Source organism: Rhinoderma darwinii, chromosome 2 (assembly GCF_050947455.1).
Source record: "Rhinoderma darwinii isolate aRhiDar2 chromosome 2, aRhiDar2.hap1, whole genome shotgun sequence".
NCBI lineage: Eukaryota > Metazoa > Chordata > Amphibia > Anura > Rhinodermatidae > Rhinoderma > Rhinoderma darwinii.
Window position 1 is genome coordinate 379,493,367 of NC_134688.1, and position 22,631 is coordinate 379,515,997.

General features: G+C 41.8%; 1 protein-coding gene across 14 annotated transcripts in view; it reads left to right on the plus strand.

Moving 5' to 3' along the window:
• The window catches only part of CASK (calcium/calmodulin dependent serine protein kinase), a 295,974-nt gene that overhangs the window by 128,688 nt on the left and 144,655 nt on the right, over window positions 1-22,631 (plus strand). For 8 of the 14 annotated variants that reach the window (XM_075853927.1, XM_075853930.1, XM_075853932.1 and 5 more), the window contains exons 6-7: window positions 5,289-5,391; window positions 10,099-10,274. In XM_075853927.1, coding sequence (XP_075710042.1) covers window positions 5,289-5,391; window positions 10,099-10,274 — 279 coding nt within the window. Of the gene's footprint in view, window positions 1-5,288; window positions 5,392-10,098; window positions 10,287-22,631 lie in introns of all 14 variants that reach the window. The other 6 variants (XM_075853921.1, XM_075853923.1, XM_075853929.1 and 3 more) reach the window with 1 other exon arrangement.

Consider the following 22,631-nt stretch of genomic DNA (forward strand, 5'->3'; position numbering starts at 1 on the left):
AATGCTAGAGCGTGATCCCGCTCGTTTAACTCGTTAAATGTCGCGGTCAAGAGCGACCGCGGCATTTAAATCATTAGAAAGAGGGGGGAGACCCCCTCTAACAGCTCATCTCGCCCCTGCAATGCAATCGCGCGTTGGCGATAGTTGCTATGGCTGCCTAGGAGCCTAATGAAGGCCCCCAGGTCCGCCATCTTTGTGCTCCTATCAAGTGCGGTCTCCGGCATGGCTTAATAGAAACCTGTCAATGACCATATACTGCAATACATTAGTATTGCAGTATATAGTGCAAGCGATCTAATGATCGCTGGTTGAAGTCCCCTAGGGGTACTAATAAAGTAAAAATTAGTAAAATAAAGTGTTTTTCCCATTTTCCCCCTAGAGCATAGTAAAAAATAAACATAATTGGTATAGCCGCATCCATAAAAGTCTGAACTATTACAATATATCATTATTTAACCTGCACGGTGTACGCCGTAAAAAAAAATGTAACCGCCAGAATCGCTATTTTTTGGTCACCATCTCCCACAAAAAATGAAATAAAAAGTGATCAAAACGTCGCATGTACCCCAAAATGGTATCATTAAAATCTACAGCTTATCCCGCAAAAAATAAGCCCTCATACCACTTAACCGACGGAAAAATAAAAAAGTTATGGCGCTCAGAATTTGGCGACACAAAATAAAAATTTTTACACTTAGGTTTTTACTTGTAAAATATAGAAAAAACTATATATATTTGGTATCGTCGTAATCCTGTTGACCCACAGAATAAAGTTAACATGATGTTTTAATTGCACAGTGAATTCCGTAAAAACGAAGCGCAAAAAACAATGGAGGAATCGCTGTTTTTTTTGTTTTCATTTTCTACCCCACAAATATTTTTTTTCCCCATTTCCTGGTACATTATATGGCACAATAAATGGTGTTACGAAAATTACTATGACTACATTTTGGGTTTTCATTAACTGTTCTCATAATCTTCAACATTAAAAGAAAAAAAATGCTGCAAATAGATCACTCTGTGTGATGAATCTATATAATGAGTTTCACTTTTTAAATTGACTTGCTGAAATTAACTTTTTGAGATTCTAATTCATTGAGAAGGACCGGTCTGCAACAAATCTGCCGTGTGGTAAAAATACCCTAATAGAGCTGCACTGATGAGTGGTAATTGTATCCACTAAACTGCCCCAAAATGGGGTTTGACAGGAAAGAACTTCCTGGTGCTGTTGAATCTCAGCCAGTAAAATATTGGTGCGTTCGTTTTGTTTCTTCGAAAGTGCTGCTTAACCATTTCCTGACCATAAGCTGACCAACAATTTGTTATTAAACTTTGCATTGAATTGGCACATGGCTAAAGGGGGTAATTAGCGATGTGCCAACTCAATGCAAAGTTTAATAGCAAATTTTTGTTCTATTCCTCTGCCAACCTATATTTATTTTGATTCACAAGGGGAGAGAAGAAAACCTGGACCACACATCCACTTTGATATACTTGATCTATTGCAGCTAAGCAAAATGTACAAAAATGAGGTTCTTAGTTTACATTTAGATCAAACTCTTTAAAGAGACAGGACACTTATAATTTGGTGACAATCTCCTACATAAGGAGATCGGCGCTATAATGTAGGTGACAGCAGTGCTTTTTATTTAGAAAAACGATCTATTTTTACCACTTTATGAGCGATTTTTAGCTTTATGCTAATTACTTTCTTAATGCCCAAGTGGACGTGTTTTTACTTTAGCCCAAGTGGACGTTGTACAGAGGAGTGTATGACACTGACCAATCAGCGTCATGCACTTTTTTCCATTCATTTACACTGCACTAGCAATATAGCTATATCGCTGTGTGCAAGCACATAAACACACACTAAGATTACTGCAGTGTCCTGATAATGAATATACATTACCTCCAGCCAGGAGGTCATGTGTATTCAGAATCCTGACACGTCTGAATCTTTTCTGTGAGATTTCCAGCAAGGCAAACGTAATCTCGTTTACATCGTAATCTCGCGAGGGTACGTTTGCCTTGCTGTAATCTCACAGAGACGCTGCAGAAGTGGTCAGGATTCTGAATACACATCCCGTCCTGGCTGGAGGTAATGTATATTCATTATCCGGACACTGCAGTAACGTTATAGTGTGTGTATGTGGCTGCACATAGCAATATATCTATATCGCTATCTGCAGTGTAAATGAATGGAGAGAAGTGTATGACGCTGATTGGTCAGCGTCATACACTCCTCTGTACAACGCCCACTTGGTCTAAAGTAAAAACACGCCCACTTGGGCATTTAGAAACTCATTAGCATAGAGCTAAAAATCGCTGATAGTGGTAAAAATAGTTTTTTTTCAAATAAAAAGCACTGCTGTCACCTACATTATAGCGCCCATCTCCTTATGTAGAAGATAGGGCACTTATAATGTGGTGACAGAGCCTCTTTAAGCCCACTTGCCACTAAACGACGACCTCTTTAAAGTGGGTCCCTATTCTATGGCATGGCAACCAATGCTGCTGCAACACAGTACCTGCAGAAAGAGCAACCCAAGAGACTATTAGCACCCGTGCTGCCAGTCTTGCCACCTTGGTCTTGTTTTCCTCGACATATAGGGTTTCGATATTGTGCAATAAAATAAGTGATACATTTAAATTTTTGTTTAATTATTTTTGGTTTTTTTTCTTGTATAGTTAGATACATTTTCCATTTAGTTGTCTTCCACGATGCATGTGAATCCAATCTGACAAATTCGCACCGTGGCACTGTGACTGCTATGTGTGGACGTACCCTAAAACTGTATAGATACATAGATCATGATAATCTTTATATAAAGTGCCAAAAAAACCAAAACTGCACTTTTGTAGATATGTACATAGATTTGATAAAATAATGTATTTATTGGGGGAAACTGTAATGTGTTCCATTGGTATGTATTGTCCAAACACAATCTCCCTCCCTGGCAGGCTGTGAGGAGAGGGAGATGGTACAAACTGTTTACTAACTACCATTTTTTCTGGTCTCTCTGACTAGATGCCACAATAATCACATGCCCAAAGATCATGCTGATTGGTCTCAGGGTATACTCTGTGATTTCCGCTGTCTAGAGACAGCGGGATCATGGCGCTATGATGATGTAGGACGTTTTAAAACGTCCTTGCAGAGATTGGTGTGGACTATCAGGATGTTTATAGTCTACAGGCAATGGACACCTTTTCATAGAATTTTTTTTTATTGTTCATTCCCTTAACAATGCAAAATTAAGCAACTTTTTAAATAGTCTTCATTAAAAAAAAATTAAAAAAAAATCCTACCATTTTGCTGCTGTAGTCTGTGTAACTTGTTCTACTGCTGCTTCTTACGCAGATCTGACTGCACACTGCTCGTGGCTGTGCTAACTCTCTGCTCTTCCCCCTCCCTTCTCCAAGAGTTAGGCCTCATGCACACGACCGTATTTTTTCCCACCCGTAAATACTGGCGTAAATACGGGTCCGGTGTCACACGTATTCCACCCGTTTTGCACCAGTATTTACGAACCCGTGCTCGTAAATATGGGTCCGGTGTCACACGTATTCCACCCGTATTTACGAGCACGTTTTTGGCGGCAAAATAGCACTGCACTAATCGGCAGCCCCTTCTCTCTATCAGTGCAGGATAGAGAGAAGGGACAGCCTTTTCTGTAATAAAAGTTAAAGAAATTCATACTTACCCGGCCGTTGTCTTGGTGACGCGTCCCTCTCTTCACATCCAGCCCGACATCCCTGGATGACGCGGCAGTCCATGTGACCGCTGCAGCCTGTGATTGACCTGTGATTGGCTGCAGCGATCACATGGCCTGAAACGTCATCCAGGACGTCGGGCCGGATGTCGAGAGGGACGCGTCACCAAGGCAACGGGCTGGAGACCGGACTGGAGGAAGCAGGAAGTTGCCGGTAAGTATGAACGTCTTTTATTTTTATTTTTTACAGGTTTATACTGATCGGTAGTCACTGTCCAGGGTGCTGAAAGAGTTACTGCGGATCAGTTAACTCTTTCAGCTCCCTGGACAGTGACTATTTACTGACGTCGCTTAGCAACGCTGCCGTAATGACGGGTGCACACATGTAGCCACCCGTTATTACGAGAGCTCCATAGACTTCTATGGACTGTCCGTGCCGTTATTACGGCCAGAAATAGGACATGTTCTATCTTTTTTAACGGAACGGGCACCTTCCCGTGAGAAAACGGGAAGGCACCCGTCGCCAATATAAGTCTATGAGCCCGTTATTACGGGTCGTGATTACGACCCGTAATAACGGGAGTTTTTACGGTCGTGTGCATGAGGCCTAAGGCCACGTTCAGATGTGGCGGATTTGCGTGTGATTTCAGCGCCGCAAATCACCTGCAGTTTACAATACTATACATGTAAATTTGGTTCCCAAAACGTCATCCACGCTAGCGGAAAAAAGCGCATGCTGCAGATTTTCAAATCCAGCATTCTCATTTTGGAGAGGCTGCAGATTTTCACCTATTTTTTATTTTTTTTATTTCACCCTTTCAAAGTGTAGGTGAAATCCGCAGTGAATACGCATATAACAAATTTCTTCCACTACGTCTGAATTTACAGTTGGAGATGGCAGCAGGGAGGGGGACTAAGTTGTACACGGTAGATCAGTGTTGTAGCGGGGGGAATCATCCAAGTGGTCAGAGAGGGCAGATCACACCAGCTGTACTGAATCAGAGTGTAGATAGGGAGGAAATCATTCCATGTCAAAGGTGTCCATTGACTTTATGCTGTCCTCACTGAGGGCAGCGTAATGTAGTACCAGACATGCTAACTTCAGCAGTCTCATTTGCTTATATTAATGAGAACATACCTGCAGTCAGGGCAGTGCTGCCAGAGAGGAGTCTGGCGTATTCATGAGCTGCCCCTAGCATCGCCCATTTTCCGCTAGCTTCGTTCACTGATCGACATCTATCCAGGCTCTGCAAGGTAAGTTTTCATAAATGGCTTAACTTTAGCAAATGAGTGACAGACCGCTGAAATCGGCATGTTTGCCACTACATTGTGCTGCCCTCAATGGGCAGGTTCACTCTAAACATAGAGGACAGGTCCTGTGTTAGGGCAGCCATAAAAGTACTGAAGACTCAGACCGAGAAGTCCTCTAGGTCTGATGTATTACTTTCCGACGTCATTTAAAAAAAAAAAAATGTAAGAGTTTGTATTTGTGTTGCTATCCTGTCAGCAAAATCTAATTCTATACCTGCATTGGCACAATTATGCTAACGTGTCATGTTCTATGTTTCTTTTTAGCCACACTGTGTACTCCTCGCTTCAAAAGAAAATTCTGCCCCTGTCAAGCTCGGTGGTTTTGGAGTTGCAATACAATTGGGCGAGTCTGGCTTAGTAGCTGGAGGTAAGTTGTTGTTTTTTTGTTTTTTTTTTTCCTCTTAACATTGGGCTGGTGTTGTCATTGCAGTCTTCACATTAAGTTACATAAGCTACCGGAGGCTGGTTTAGAGAAATTGTGGTTGGTTCATCTGTGTATGGATGGTGGAGCGTTCACAGCAACCATAAGTTGGTGATGAGAGGCTGATCAGCGAAGATCGCCAAAGTATGCCTTGATACAACCACTGTGTGTCCTGGATGATCTTTTAGGACAGTTGACTCTCCTGGTGTTCGTCCCTTTCACACCTGTAATGAGGTTCACGGAGGCATCTCCTGTCCTGATCGCAAGCTAAAAGAAAAGCGGAAGCAAGAGTAGAAAAATGTGTGCCAAAACTCCACTGCACTGTGCCATTTATATCATAATGCCCAGTAATGGGCTACATACTAGACGTCACATATGTAACGATCTACATTCACCGGTTATATATTCGCTTTTATGTGGTTTAGATCTAGCCTTGGTGTGGAATTTCTAGTAGTGCATATTAAAGATCTACTTCTTGGCTCCATTGTTTTAGCACTAGACTGGTGTCCGAGCAGCATTATTTCAAGCCATTTTGAACACCCTGCTTTCTGTTTTTCTCACTTTCTGCTAGGGCTGGGCAATTATGACCTAAATCAAAATCACGATTAATTGAACATGTAACCTGGATTACGATTATTCGATCATTTAGGCCACACCCCTTATTTGCATGATACGCCATTGAATTAATATTTACCCCCCCCCCCCCAGGCCTGCTGTATACTACTGTTTATAATCTACACCCTGACACTGCCCCCACACAGTATATTGCCCCCATAGTGGTGGATAAACATTGTAATGCCCCTATAACTGCCTCCACACAGTATAATTCCCCTATAGTTGCCCTCCACACATTATAATGCCCCCATTACTGCCCCACACAGTATAATGCCCCCTCAGAGTATAATGTCCCCCATAGCTGACCTCCGCACCATAGAATGCCCCCATAACTGCCCTCCACGCAGTATAATGTCCCTATAGCTGCCCTCCTACAGTATAATGCCCCCACAACTACCCCCAATAGTGCCTCATAAAAATAATATACATACTCGCTGAACCCCGTTCCAATGACGAGAGGAGAAGATCCCTCTGCTCTGTGCAGCTCGGCGCAGACTGGTGCGATGACATCACTGCCTCGCATCCAGCGATACATAGTGAATGGTAGAGCAGGGACCTGACGGCCCCCAGCTCTACCATTGCATTCGAATGTATCTGCATCCTGATGATGCAGATACAGTTTAAACTTGGAAAAAGTAATTGATAAAACCGAACTTTGCTAGATGACGTCTATTAATTGCGCTGGATTTCTTTTTTTCAATTAATTTCCCAGCCCTACTTTCTGCACACGCTGCAGATTTTGTTGCACAATTGTTTCTGCAGCAAGTACAAAATCTGCAGCGTGTGTAGGGGGCCTTGCTACAGATGTGTATTTTGTGAACATTTTGACATCTTTGTGAATTGATGGAAAAGCAAATGCTGAAACACGGTTGTCAGTACCTGGTTTTACATATTTCTCATACTCCATGCAGCTGTAATATTTGCCACAAAATGAATGTGAATCTGAAATAATAGTTTGTTGGGAGATTTGCGATACTTTGACATGGATCAGGGTTTCCTATGCTGCCGTTTCTTTTGAATGCGTTCATACATTTTTGTGTTAGCTCAGTAAGTGTAATCTGAACCTTGTGGACCATGTAATTCCTTTTTGATGCAGAAATTTATTGTCAACTATTTTTATCCATTTTTCTTTCCCTCTATTTGTAGCATAAGTTGGGTTTGGTGCTTGCAAACTTTCCAATGTATTTTTGATACAAATATGGTCCGCAACATTACTCATAATGATTAAGTTATTGTTATAGGAATAGTTGGGTACTAAAGTGGTTTAACACAAGAACTCCAGATGTTACAAATTTTATTTTAATTTTCTTCTTAATTCCCCCCTCCCCCAACCTTTTTGAGATCTGTTCTATCTTTTGCGGTACAGTTCTATGGCACGGACACCTAACCGTAGCGGTACAGAAAGGTGTCTGCAGCCCTATAGAGTCGAATGAGTCCGTAATTGCGGACCGTATTACGTTTTTTTTACGGTCGTGTGCATGGGGCCTTAGAAGTCCGTTTGACTTGTTTGTTGTCATTCCTCTTTACTAGTGATACATTTAGTGAGTTTGTCTAGGATAAGAAAAAGGTCCTCCTTTTTTTTTTTTCTTTTTTTTTTTCATAAATCGTGCTGATTTTTGTTTTCTCGAGTTCTCTAGTACGGGGTTAGGCTGCAGTACCAGATACAGGCAGATGTCCTAATAACTAGACAAATGACAAAGCAACGACTTGTTTACTTGTGTTTTTTGTTTTAGGAAGAAAGACGCTAAGCTTGGTGGGACTTGGGTCAGTTAGGGTTATTCTAGTCCAGGGATAGGCAGCCTGTGTGAGGAAAGGATCTACTATAATAATACAGAAGGTTTTTATGGTTTACTCGAATTAAAAAAATAAATAAACAATTATACTGAAGAGAAGTGACTTTGAAATTATGAAAACATTTTTAGAAGGATTTATCCCTTGAAAGTAATATTTTAATTGGACATTGCAAGTCTGGAAATGTTTTCTCTGAAAAATGGAGCAAAAATAAAGTATATTTGGAGAATCTTTAATTGATGAAAGTTCTTCTGTAAGAAGTAGAGCAGAAAAGGGAAGGAAGCGTGAGTCAGGATCATAACAAAAACACAGGCCGCCCCAGTGGACTATGGTAACGACTATTACCGCTGCTTAAGGGTGCAGTCGCACGTGGTGTACTTGCTTTGTATTTCCACAGCATAAACATACACTGCGGAAAACTACAATGTATGCCTATGGTAAAAATATTCCGCAACTCAGGCAGATTTCTCTAGTTCTTATGTTGCAGAAAATGTTTCCCTAAGGCATACATTGTCACGTTCCATATGCTGTGGAAGTATGCCATGTGACTGCACCCTTAGGGTATGTTCACACGCAGAGTCAAAAACGTCTCAAAATACGGAGCTGTTTTCAAGGGAAAACGGCCCCTGATTTTCAGACTTTTTTTTTAGCAAATCGCGTATTTCGCTGCGTTTTTTGTGGTGTTTTTTATGGCCGTTTTTGGAGCTGTTTTCATTGGAGTCTATGAGAAAACAGCTCCAAGAAGTGTCCTGCACTTATTTGACGAGCCGTCATTTTACGCGCCGTATTTTGACAGCGACGCGTAAAATGACAGCTCGTCTGCACAGCACATCGTAAGACCCATTGCAAGCAATGGGCAGATGTTTGCAGACGTATTGGAGCCGTCTTTTCAGGCATAATTCGAGGCGTAAAACGCCTCCATTACGCCTGAAAAATGGTTGTGTGCACATACCCTTAGTATAACGCTTGTAGACTGAAGCATCAATATTCTTGTATTCTTGAACCAAGACACCAGTGATCTACTTGGGATCCATCAGGGATCTACAAGTAGAATCCCAATCTACTTGTTGCCTTCCTAGGTATATACTATTCCTAAGATAAAAAGCATCACAGTATGATCTGTTGGTATTTACAGGGAGGAGTTCAAATCTTTACTTGGGCCCCATGCACATGACCGTAAAAATCGCCCATAATTACGGACCGGAATTACAGTCCACAATTACGGACACCTTCCCATTTATTTACAAGAAGGTGTCCGATGCCATGGAAGTCTGCCGCAAAAGATAGCAGTACGTTATATGGTACGTTAAATTGTGCCAATAGAAACTACAACTCCTCCCGCAAAAAAATAAGCCCTCACACCCCTCTATTGACGGAAAAATAAAAACTTTTTGGCACTTGGAAGGTGGGGAGTGAAAGATATAAATGAAAAAATGGCTGTCCTTAAGGGGTTAATAACTTACTTACACACATTTTCCCCCAGTCCCAGCTGTAATGAATTGGGGTAGGGAGTTGACAGGTGAGCCCTAATCTAACTGCAACTCAGTCCCTGCCTACTTGCACGGCCCTTCCTAAGTGACGGCGTACAACTGGGCGACGGTCCCTACGCTGAGTAAGTGCAAGACAGACAACACAAGACAAGGGCACACAGAAGCAAAGGGGCATAGGGGCACGGAAAACCGTGAGCAGCAGGCAGTGGTGAACGAGCCAAATCAAACCAGGAGAGTACGTAGTAGCAAAACAGAGCAGGAGAATAGTCAGGCAAGCCAGGGTCAAAAAGTTACAGCGGTCAATCAGGTAAATAGCAGGAATAGCAGAGCCAGGAAACTAGAGAATCACAGGCAAGGAACATGCTGCAAGTGAGGGTATAAATAGACCAAGGGCGGGAGCTAGAACAGTCAGGCCAGGCTGTGATAGGTTCTCCCTCTCCTCAGCCTGCAAGCCTGAGTGGTAACAGATCGTGTCACTAGCAGACCTTGGAGCTGATGAAGGCTGATTAACCCTGGGCGTCAACACAGAACCTGTGTCAGGCAAACCCTTTACACCAGCATTCTTTTTTTTTTTTTTTTTTTTTTGTACCAACTTCTTGTGTGGCACAGTATGAAATACTTTGGAAAAATCAAGATATGACATCCAATGACTAAAATTGTATTCTATGTAGAATCATACTATGGTTTCTGTAAACTCTTACCTTATACTCTCCTGCTGTAGTTTAACTCCAGTGATATAAATTTGCTCTGTCTACAGGTCGAGTAGGAACACCGCACTTTATGGCTCCAGAGGTGGTAAAAAGAGAGCCTTATGGAAAACCTGTAGATGTCTGGGGATGCGGCGTGATTCTTTTTATCCTTTTAAGTGGCTGTTTGCCTTTTTATGGCACAAAGGAAAGATTGTTTGAGGGCATTATCAAAGGAAAATACAAGGTAAGTAACACTGTAAGTACCCGTTCTTGTATAATATAATGCCGTTTTACTACAAATTATCAAGGGTTGCGATGTGGTTTTTTATGATTGTACAAGTGAAACTCGCAGTAATGTGCCATCTAACAGCTAGCTATTTTGCAGCGTGGCACGCTTTGTTTACGGCCACCCTGAAGCTGTGGCATACTCCCATTTGGTTCTATCTACTAATATAGGATACCAGGTATTGAAAGAAGGCAGAATCCTTATAGCTATATCTTTGTGTGCTGCTATTAGAATTGAGATGTTTGCATTGATTTATTTTTTCCTACACTTGTATGCTAATGCATTACACTGTGTCATTATAACACAGAATCCTGTTAGGGCAGTACATATTGTGCCTTAACAGCAGGCAAACTGAATAGACAGCCCTGGGGTCCTTTGTAGGTCCCCAGGGCTGACTGCAGAGGGATTCCCCCGGTCTTTGTTCACGTCACCGGGTTTCCGATGACTAGATCAAAGAGGGGAGTTCCTTTGATCATGTCACGGACCGCGGCAATCAGAGTTAAAAAGCTGGGGTACGAATGTCTTCTGACCCAAGCTGTATTTAGCAGGCTTTTCTAAGATCAGGAGCTGTTAGTTACACACGAGCGCTCATCAGCCTCTTCTACAGCGACGCCAAAAGACGTCGCTGTGGACAAAGCACCTTCACTGCCTGCCGTCAAAAGACAGTGGGCGGTCATTAAGGAGTTAAGATCTCTCTACCTTCCCCTCTCAGCTGCTAGCACCCTGAAACCAAATGTTGATGTATATTTAACAGTTTAACCCCTTAATGACCGGGCATGTTTGTACCTTAAAGAGGCTCTGTCACCAGATTTTGCAACCCCTATCTGCTATTGCAGCAGATAGGCGCTGCAATGTAGATTACAGTAACGTTTTTATTTTTAAAAAACGAGCATTTTTGGCCAAGTTATGACCATTTTTGTAGTTATGCAAATGAGGCTTGCAAAAGTCCAAGTGGGCGTGTATTATGTGCGTACATCGGGGCGTTTTTAATACTTTCACTAGCTGAGCGCTCTGAAGAGAAGTAACATCCTCTTCTCTTCAGAACGCCCAGCTTGTGACAGTGCAGAAATGTGACGTCACTCACAGGTCCTGCATCGTGACGGCCACATCGGCACCAGAGGCTACAGTTGATTCTGCAGCAGCATCAGCGTTTGCAGGTAAGTCGATCTTACCTGCAAACGCTGATGCTGCTGCAGAATCAACTGTAGCCTCTGCTGCCGATGTGGCCGTCACGATGCAGGACCTGTGAGTGACGTCACAGATCTGCACTGTCACAAGCTGGGCGTTCTGAAGAGAAGAGGATGTTACTTCTCTTCACAGCGCCCAGCTAGTAAAAGTATTAACGCCCCGATGTACGCACATAATACACGCCCACTTGGACTTTTACTTTTAAACACACCCACTTGGACTTTTGCAAGCCTCATTTGCATAATTACAAAAATGGTCATAACTTGGCCAAAAATGCTCGTTTTTTAAAAATAAAAACGTTACTGTAATCTACATTGCAGCGCCTATCTGCTGCAATAGCAGATAGGGGTTGCAAAATCTGGTGACAGAGCCTCTTTAATGACCAAGCCAGATTTGTCAAATCTGGTATGTCTGACTTTATCAGAGAATAACTCTGTGAAAGTTTTGAATATCCAAGTAATTCTGACATTGTTTTTTCGTCACATGTTGTACTTTATTTTAGTGGTAAAAGTAGACTGATACGATTTGCGGAAATTAATTAAAAAATAGAAAAATGGAAGAAATTTTGTAAAAATTACCATTTTCCCCTATTTTTAACTGCAATATGTCACATATGTACACACATACTGTACAATTTTTTTAATTAAATCTATATTTCTATCTCTTTACTCCATTTTGGCAGCACTTTTGAAAAAATAAAATAAATTTTCAGCAATTTAGAGGACTTACAAATTGAATAATAATTTTATAAATTTTGAAGTACATTTTGTTTTCCTGCACCAAGCCAGGTTTTCAGAGGCTCATAGGTCTCAGAGTGATGGAAACCCCCACAAATGACCCCATTTAGAAAACTAGACCCCTTAAGGTATTTACCTAAGGGTATAGTAAGTATTTTGACCCCACAGTTTTTTGCTAAATTGAATACATAGCAGGTGAAAAAAAAAATGTAACTTTTTTTCATAAAAGTATCAGTTTGAAGACCAATTTCTTTGTAAAGCGACCATGAGAATGAAGAAACACACCACAAAATCTATCACCCTGTTTCTCCTGTTTTCAAAAATACCCACATTGTGGCCCTAATGCGTTGTTTGGACACACGGCAGGGCCCCAAAGGAAGGGAACACCCGGAGGCTTTCAGGACTCATATTTTGCTTGAAAATGTTTTAGGCCCCAATGTACATTTGGAGAAGCTTTGAGCTGCCAGAATGATAGAAACTCCCCATAAACGACCCCATTTCGAAAACTAGACCCCTTAAGGTATTTATCTAGGGGTATAGTTAGCATTTTGACCACACAGGATTTTCGCTAAATATATTGAAATTAGTCTGTAAGAATTAAAATGTACTTTTTTTCTGAAACAACATAGAAATTTTTATTATTTACAAGGAATAACGAAGAAAATGCACCCCAACATTTGTAAAGCATTGTCTCCCGATTACGACAATACCCCATATGTGGTAATAAACTGCTGTTTGGACCCACAGCAGGGCTCAGAAGGGAAGGAGCGCCATTTGGATTTATGATTTTGCTGGAATGGTTTTCGGTGCCATGTCGCATTTGCAATGCACTGGAGGGACCAAAACAGTGGAAACCCACCAAAAGTGACCCCATTTTGGAAAAACCTTCAAGGAATTTTTCTAGGGGTATAGTGAGCATTTAGACCCCACGGGTCTTTTGCAGAGTTTATTAGAATTAGGGCGCGAAAATTAATATCAACATTTTTTCCACTAAAATGTTGCATTTTCTCATTTTCACAAGGGATAAAGGAGGAAAAAAACAACCATTTTTTTATAAAGCAATTTCTCCCGAGTACGGAAATACCCCACATGTGGTCATACGTTTTTTCATTAGAAATGAATTAACCCTTTCAGGACTGATCCATTTTTTGCTTTCATATTTTTAGATTTTCACTCCCCGCTTTCCAAGAGCCATAACTTCTTTATTTTTCCATCAATAGAGTGGTGTGAAGGCTTATTTGTTGCGGGACAATCTGTAGTTTTCATTGGTACCATTTTGGGGTACATGCGATTTTTTTTTTTGATCACTTTTTATTCCATTTTTTTGCAATCCTGAGCAAAAAACAGGAATTCTGACACCGTCTTTTAGGTTTTCTTTTTGCGGCGCTCACCGTACGCTATAAATGACATTTTTACTTTATTCTGCGGGTTGGTAAGATTACGGCGATACCATATGTATATAGGTTTGGTCCTTTTTTTTAGCGTTTGCGCAATAAAATGACTTATTTATAAAAAAAAAAAAATCTGTGTTACCATATTCTGAGAGCCATAATTTTTTAGTCAAAAAAGCTGTGTAAGGGCTTGTTTTTTGCGGGACGGATAGAAGTTTTTATTGGTACTATTTTCGGGTACATTAAAAATAACATTACAGTTTTATAGTTGGGTTCGTTACGAACGCGGTGATACCAAATATGTGTACTTTTTTAACGTGTTCATTTTTTTTCTATAATAAAAGTCTTATTATAGGAAAAAAAGCATTTAGTGTTTATAGAACTTATAACTTTTATTTTTACACTTTTTTTAAAACATTTTTATTACTTTTTTTTACTTTTTTTACTTGTCCCACTAGGGGACACTTAGACTTGCAGCTTTGATCGCTGCTAGAGTACATTACACTACACAAGTAGTGTAATGTACTCTAACTGTCATTGTGACGTGACTGTCACACTGACAGGAAGCAGAGGAGGAACGGCCGGAGGCTGTTCCTCCGAGGCTTCCGTGCATGGCAACCCGGAGGTCATTATCTGACCTCCGATTGCCGTGACAAGCATCGGTAGCCCCCACGATCACTTCGTGGGGGCTGCTGATGTGCTTCAAACCACTTAAATGCGGCGACGGCAATCCATCGCCGCACTTAAGGGGTTAACTGCCGAAATCAGCGGCGATGGTCCGCTGTCCGGCAAGACTGATGTCTCAGCTGTCGGGGACAACTGTCAGCGCGGGTCTGTCACTCTGTGTTTACACAGAGTGACAGTTTGAAATGCGGACGAAAATGAACGTCATGGTGCGGGAACTAGCAGCCGACCATGACGTTCATTTTCGTCCTTGGTCGTTAAGGGGTTAAAGTACAAGTAATATTTGTTTTTCAATACTAGTTTGTGACTATGGGACAAATTTGTTGGTGAGCAAGAGAGTCACTGGTGACCATTTTGGTTCCCTTTATATCGCAGGCAGTCAAACTTAAGATTTTAGAACACCTTAGGGGAGATTTACTAAGCGAAATGCGCTGGAAAGACTATTTGCGCAAATAAAAACAACTGGCAAATATTCTTTGCACCAGATTTATAATGTGTTTTAGACACTTTTTTTTACACCTTACTAGATAGTTTTGAACAGAGAAGGCAGCGGGGCTTAAAATGTACCAAATATTGGTCTAAAGTAAGTTAACCAAGAAGTGGCGTAAGGAAGAGAAAGGTGTCGAACATGTTTAGTAAAATGCTCCAAATTTATCATACATCATGCACCATTTGTGATCATTTTGGCGCATCTTCTGGTCTTGTATTAAAGGATGTTTGTCACCAGTTGTATGCTGCCCTATCAGAGGGCAGCATAAAATAGTGACAGGCCCTGATTCCTTGTATTACCTTCTTTTCCATGATCAGTAGTTTTTATAAAATTCCCTTCATCTCCTGCAGCACGTATTCATGAGCTGCGGTTAGCCCCGACCCCCACCAATTTACAGCATTCACCAAAATACTTGTGCGTAGGGAGAAAGCTGCCAGTCATCGGCGGGGCTAGCCGAGGCTCATGAATATTGAGGACTACAGAGTGTGCTTTCTTTTGGATCCATTTCTCGCTTTGGCTAAAAAAAACTTTCATCAAAACTGCGTGTGTGATCCTGGCCTTAGACAGTAATGCTAAATTTGCCCCAATGTTCCTGAGATGGCAAACGTTTAAGCCTCTTTGACATAAGTGTACATCATTGTTTGGCTTACATTAACCCACAATGATGTACAGTTCCATGGTGGAATTAGATTTTTTTAAAAAGTAAATTGTTTAATAAAGTTAGTGATAAATAATTATCCCAAGTAAAATAAAATTAAAAACCCACTTTTTCCCTTTCCCCCTTAAAAAAAAAGCGCAAAACTTTATTCTGAAACCACAAAAAAAAAATTTAAAAAAATGTTCGGAATTGGTATCGCCGCGCCCATAATAACCCGAACTATAAAACTATTATTTTTAATTCGCATGTACAGTTACATCATGGTAATAATGGCAAAAATTATAGCGGCCCGCCGATAAGTTGCCATGGCAGCCGAGGGCCGAACAAAGGCATGCATTAAGGGTACTTATGCCACATTGCATAAGTACAGTGGCTAGAGTAGGTGTCGAGCTGTATAAGGACAGCCGGGCTCCTGTTCTAACGGGCGGTATAGATGTTAGTTTTGATTCCACCTGTTAGACCCCTAAGATGTTACCGTCAATAGCGACTGTGGTATCTTAGTGATTTCAGAATGAGGGGGCTCCCTCTTTTACCCCATCGGCACTCCCGCAACACAATCACGGGGTGCCAGTGTTTTTTGTGGCAGCCTAACAAAGGCCCCCAAGTTCTGAAACCACTAAAAAAAATTAACATAATTGGTATCGCCGCGTCCATAATAACCCGAACTATAAAACTATTTTTAATTCGCATTGTGAACATCGTAAAAAATAAAATAAACCATGCCAGAATTGCAGCTTTCAGTTCATCCTACCGCCCAATAAATTCAATTTAAAAGCAATATAAAAGTAGTATGTACCCCAAAATTGTAACAATAAAAACCACAAGTCGTCTTACCCCAAAAATAACCCCTCATAACGCTACATCGGCGGGAAAATAAAAGTTATGTTTACTAAAATATGGAGACACCAACAAATACTTTTTATAAAAAGGTGTTTTTATTGTGCAAAAGTAGTAAAACACACAATAAAAACTGTCAATTTGGTATTGTTGTAATCGTAATAACAGGCAAAATAAAGTTGATATTTATACCACTTGGTAAACTCCGTAAATTTAAGAAGCCAAAATTAATGGTGAAATTTTCCCGTCATTAAGGCCCAAAAGGGCTGGTCACTAAAGGGTTAAAGAGAAAACAGTGTGCAGAAAGTTGTTGGTTTTTTTTAACTAAAAGTTTTATCTGTAGGTTAAGGGGTAACTTGCTGATCGGTGGGTGTCCGACATCTCGGAACTCCACCATTTGAGAATGGGGGTCCCGAACCCCTCATTTGAACCGAGCGGCAGGTTGCTCATGCGCACTACTGCTCTATTCAGTCTCTATGGCAGTACCGGAAAAAGCCGAATGCTGTACTTTCCGATCTCCGTCGCTCCCATAGAGAATTATTATTTTTTTTTAATAGAAGCTATTTTCGTCCTGTAAAAAAACAAGCCCACATACGGTTACATCAACAGAAATATAAGGGTATGTTCACACGCACAAATTACGGACGTAATTCGGGCGTTTTTCCCCCGAATTACGTCCGAAAATAGCGCCTCGATAGCGCTGACAAACATCTGCCCATTGAAAGCAATGGGCTGACGTTTGTCTGTTCACACGAGGCGTATATTTACGCGCCGCTGTCAAATGACGGCGCGTAAATAGACGCCCGCGTCAATGAAGTGACCTGTCACTTCTTTGGCCGTAATTGGAGCCGTTATTCATTGACTTCAATGAATAGCAGCGCCAATTACGTCCGTAATGGACGCGGCGTTCAAGCGCCTGCACATGCCGTTACGGCTGAAATTACGGGGATGTTTTCAGGCGGAAACATCCCCGTAATTTCAGTCGTTACGGACGCTGTCGTGTGAACATACCCTAAGGGTTATGGCTCTTGGAATGCGGCGATGCAAAAACAAATTATGGGAGGAAAAAAGGTTCTGTGCAAAAAAAGTAGTAAAACATAAATACCTATACATATTCGGTATTGCCGTAATTATAGCTAAAGATAAATAAGATGTAATTGTACTTTACGCTGTTATGTTATTACACACGGTGAGCAGCGTAAATTTAAAAATCAAAAAATGCTAATTACATCCTTTTTTTTTTGTTTTGTTTTTCTTTCCTCCCAAAAAAAGTTAGAGGCTCTGTCACCAGATTCTCAAACCCCTATCTCCTATTGCATGTGATCGGCGCTGCAATGTAGATAACGGCAACGTTTTTTTTGTTTTTTTTTAAACGTTCATTTTTGGCCAAGTTATGAGCTATTTTATATATATATATATATATATATATATATATATATATATATATATATATATATATGCAAATGAGCTTTGAAATGGACAACTGGTAGTTTTTAACTGGGCGTGTTTATGTGTATGACGCTGACCAATCAGTGACCAGTCAGCGTCATACACTCCTCAACATCTGCACGCTCCTCTCCTGAAATATTCTGTGCTGCTGTGAACTCTGCTCTTACCATTACGTAGCTCTCAGTCTGTTACCTCTCCTCCACTCCTGTCCTCAATAACACCTTCACATGAACATACAGACAAGCAGTAGAAGACTGAATTCAATGAAATGCTCAGCCCTTAGTCAGTCTTCTACTGCTTGTCTGTATGTTCATTACCCTGCACATAAACCAATCACGTTCTCCGAATATTCACAGCGCAACCAATCTGAAAGTTTACAGTGCTTGGGAATAAGTGACTGGGGCAGAAGAGGATGGAGGCGCAGCCTTATATAGTGGATCGAGCGGGTTCCCCAGCAGCATTTAAAAAAAACAGGATATTGACCTGTCCACAGAGTTTAAGGCAGCACAAAGTATTTCAGGAGATGAGCGTGCGGATCTTGTGCGGGGTGGTGACTTGCCAATCATGTGAAGGTGTTATTGAGGACAGGAGTGGAGGAGTGGTAACAGACTCAGAGCTACGTAATGGTAAGAGCAGAGTTCACAGCAGCACAGAATATTTCAGGAGAGGAGCGTGCAGATGTTGAGGAGTGTATGACGCTGACTGGTCACTGATTGGTCAGCGTCATACACATAAACACGCCCAGTTAAAAACACAATACACGCCCAGTTGGACATAACGAAAAAAAAAATACCAGTTGTCCATTTCAAAGCTCATTTGCATATATATAAAATAGCTCATAACTTGGCCAAAAATGAACGTTTAAAAAAAACAAAAAACGTTGCTGTTATCTACATTGCAGCGCCGATCCCATGCAATAGGAGATAGGGGTTTGAGAATCTGGTGACAGAGCCTTTTTAATAAGTTATTCAAAAAGTCATATGTACTCCAAAATGGTAGTATTAACCCCTTCCCGCTCCCGGACGTACTATTAGGTCATGGTCACCATAGCGTTCGCGCTCCATGACCTAATAGTACGTCTCGGGAGTAACGGCCATTTCGGCCGTCCTCCCAACACATACAGGAGTTGTGACAGCTGCTGTCTCGTACAGCAGTTGTCACAGCTCCTACAGTGGGGACCGATCGCTGTGTCCCCGCTAATTAACCCCTTAAAAGCCGCGTTCAATAGAGATCGCGGCTTTTCAGGGGTTAAGCTACCATCGCCGGCCTGCTACACGATAGCGGCCGGCAATGATGACTATGGCAACCGGACACCAAACAATGGCGTCCGGCTATGCTATAGACGGAAGCCTAGTGGACCCACTATGCTTACTGTCAGTGAGTAGCTGACAGCTCTAATACACTGCACTACACATGTAGTGCAGTGTATTAGAATAGCGATCAGGGCCTGCTGCCCTCAAGTCCCCTAGTGGGACAAAGTAATGAAGTAAAAAAAAAGTTAAAAAAAGATGTGTAAAAAAAGTTTTAAAAGTAAAAATGCCCCTTTTTCCCTTATCAGTCCTTTATTATTAATAAAAATATATAAAACAAATAAACTATACATAATTGGTATCGCCGCGTCAGTAACGGCCTGAACTACAAAATTATTTTGTTATTTATCCCGCGCGGTGAACGCCGTAAAATAAAATAATAATAAACCGAACCACAATCACAATTCTTTGGTCACTTCACCTCCCAAAAAATGGAATAAAAAAATAGATCAAAAAGTCGCATGTACCTAAAAATGGTACTGATTGAAACTACAGTTCGTTACGCAAAAAAATAAGTGCCCGCACGGCTTTGTTGATGGAAAAATAAAAAAGTTCTGACTCTTAGGCCTCATGCACACGACCGTAGCCGTGTGCACGGCCGTGATTTTCGGGTCGGCCGGCTGCGGACAGTCAGCCGCAGGCCGGCCGCAAATCGCGGGACATGCACATGGCCGCCGCCATTGTTTTCAATGAGCCCGGACCGCAGAACAGGGCCGTAATAAGACATGCCCGTTCTTTCTGCGGTCAGGGCTCCCGGGCCGTGCAAGGACCGCAAAAACTACGGTCGTGTGCATGGCCCCATAGAAAAGAATGGGGCCGCAATTCTCCCGTGGATTTTCGGGGGACTTGCGGCTGCAAAAACACGTTCGTGTGCATGGGGCCTTAGAACGTGGTAACACAAAAAGTGAATGATTTTTTACAAAACGTATTTTATTGTGCAAACGCCATAAGACATAAAAAAAAACTATAAATATATGGTATCGCCGTAATCGTATCGCCCCGCAGAATAAAGTGAATGTCATTTATAGCGCACGGTGAACGCTGTAAAAAAAAAATAGAATTAAAAAAACAATAGTAGAATTGCTGTTTTTTAGTCACCACGCCACCTAAAAATAGAATAAAAACTGATCAAAAAGCCACATGTACCCCAAGAAAACTACAATGAATTCCTCAAGGGGTCTAGTTTCCAAAATAGGGTCACTTTTGGGGGGTTTACACTGTTTTGGCACCACAAGACCTCTTCAGATCGGACATGGTGCCTAATAAAAAAAGAGGCCTCATAATCCACTAGGTGCTCCTTTGCTTCGGAGGCCGGTGCTTCAGTCCATTACCGCATTAGGGCCACATGTGGGATATTTCTCAAAACTGCAGAATCTGGGCAATAAGTATTAAGTTGTGTTTCTCTGGTAAAACCTTTTGTGTTATAGAAAAAAATGGTATAAAAAGGATTTTCTGACAAAAATAAATATGTACCTTTCACCTCTACATTGCTCTAAATTCCTGTGAAACACCTAAAGGGTTCATAAACTTTCTAAATGCTGTTGTGAATACTTTGAGAGGTCTAGTTTCTAAAATGGGGTGTTTGATGGGGGTGTCTAATATATAGGTCCATCAAAGCAACTTCAGAACTGAACTGGAACCTAAAAAAAAAAAAAAAATGAGGCAATACTTCGCTTCTCCTAATGAGCATTGCCTACTCAAAGACGACCCCAGTTTTGACCGTTTGTATAAACGGAGACCCCTATTAGACCGTTTCAGTGCCCGGTTTTCCCAAGCATACACCCCAGAGAAGTGTATTGCTATTGATGAGTCCCTGGTACATTTTAAAGGGAGGCTTCAATTCCGCCAGTACCTGCCGGGTAAGAGGGCAAGGTATGGCGTGAAGATGTGTAAGCTGTGCGAGAGTGCATCAGGGTATACCTACAAATTTAGGATATATGAAGGGAAGGACACCAGTGCTCAGCCCCCAGAATGCCCCCCCCCCCCTTACTGGGAGTTAATGCTAAAATTGTGTGGGATTTGGTGAACCCACTGCTGGACCATGGTTACCACCTCTACCTGTATAATTTTTATACCAGCGTCCCACTCTTCAACTGCCACGCTTCCAGAAGTACTGCGGCATGCGGCACTGCTAGAAGAAATCTGAGAGGCCTCCCTAAGACTCTGCTTGGGCAAACACTCGGAGGGGGTGAGAGCAGGGCAGAATCTAGCAGCAACATATTGTGTGTCACGTACAAGGACAAGAGAGATGTCACACCAGTACCCATGTACCAGTACAGAGACCCCCAAACCAGACTGCATCCTGGACTACAATAGGTACATGTCAGGGGTGGACTTGTCAGATCAAGTCCTGAAGCCCTACAGCGCCATGCGGTGTGGTATAAGAAGCTGGCCGTGCACATCATACAGATGGCATTGTACAATGCGTACGTGCTACGTCGATGTGCAGGCCAGATGGGAACTTTCCTGGAATTTCAAGAGGTGGTTATCAAAAACCTTATCTTTCGGGACCAATAAGGGGGACACCCAGTACTTCTGGAAGCGGGGCCACACGCATCGTACCAGGGCAACACTTTCCAGGAGAAGTTCCCCAAACTGGGAAAAAGTCAAGAGGTGCAAAGTCTGCTATAAGAGGGGGATAATGGAGGACACAATATATCAATGTGACACGTGTCCCGAAAAACCAGGGCTCTGTATGAAAGATTGTTTTAGAATTTATCATACGTCCCTTGATTTTTAATTTACCCTGATGTACTCCGCACAGCCTATCCCCCCTCATCTTTCCCTTCTGAGCCCTGCCATGTGCCCAGGCAGCTGATAACAGCCACATGTAGGGTATTGCCGTACCGAGGAGAACCCACATTACAATTTAAAGGGTGTATATCTGCGGTGGCGCATGCTGGGCACAATATATTAGACACTGAAATGGCGCATGCATATTAATATATATATATATATATATATTAATATGCAAATCTCACGCTGCACCATCTGCTGCGCAATACCTTTTAGACAATACCTGTGGCATCAAAATGCTCACTACACCTCTAGATGAATACCTTAAGGGGTGTAGTTTCCAAAATGGGGTCATTTCTGGTGGGTTTCCATTGCTTTGATACCTCTGGGGCTCTGCAAATGCGACATGACACCCGAAAACCAATCCAGCAAAATCTGGATTCCAAAGAAAACATAGCGCTGCTTTCCTTCTGAGCCCTCCCATGGGCCTAAATGGCAGTTTATCACCACAAATGGGGTATTGCCACACTCAGGACAAGTTGGGCAACAAAATAGGGTGTTTTATTCCTTGTGAAAATAAGACATTTTGAGCCAAAACTACATATTATTGGAAAAATTACATTTTTTTTTTATTCACAGCCCAATTCAAATAAATTCTGTAAAAAAAACTGTGGGGTCTAAATGGTCAAAGTACCCATAAATGAATTCCTTGAGGGGTGTAGTTTCCAAAATGGGGTCACTTCTGGTGGGTTTCCATTGCTTTGATACCTCCTGGGGCTCTGCAAATGCGACATGACACCCAAAAACCAATCCAGCAAAATCTGGATTCCAAAGA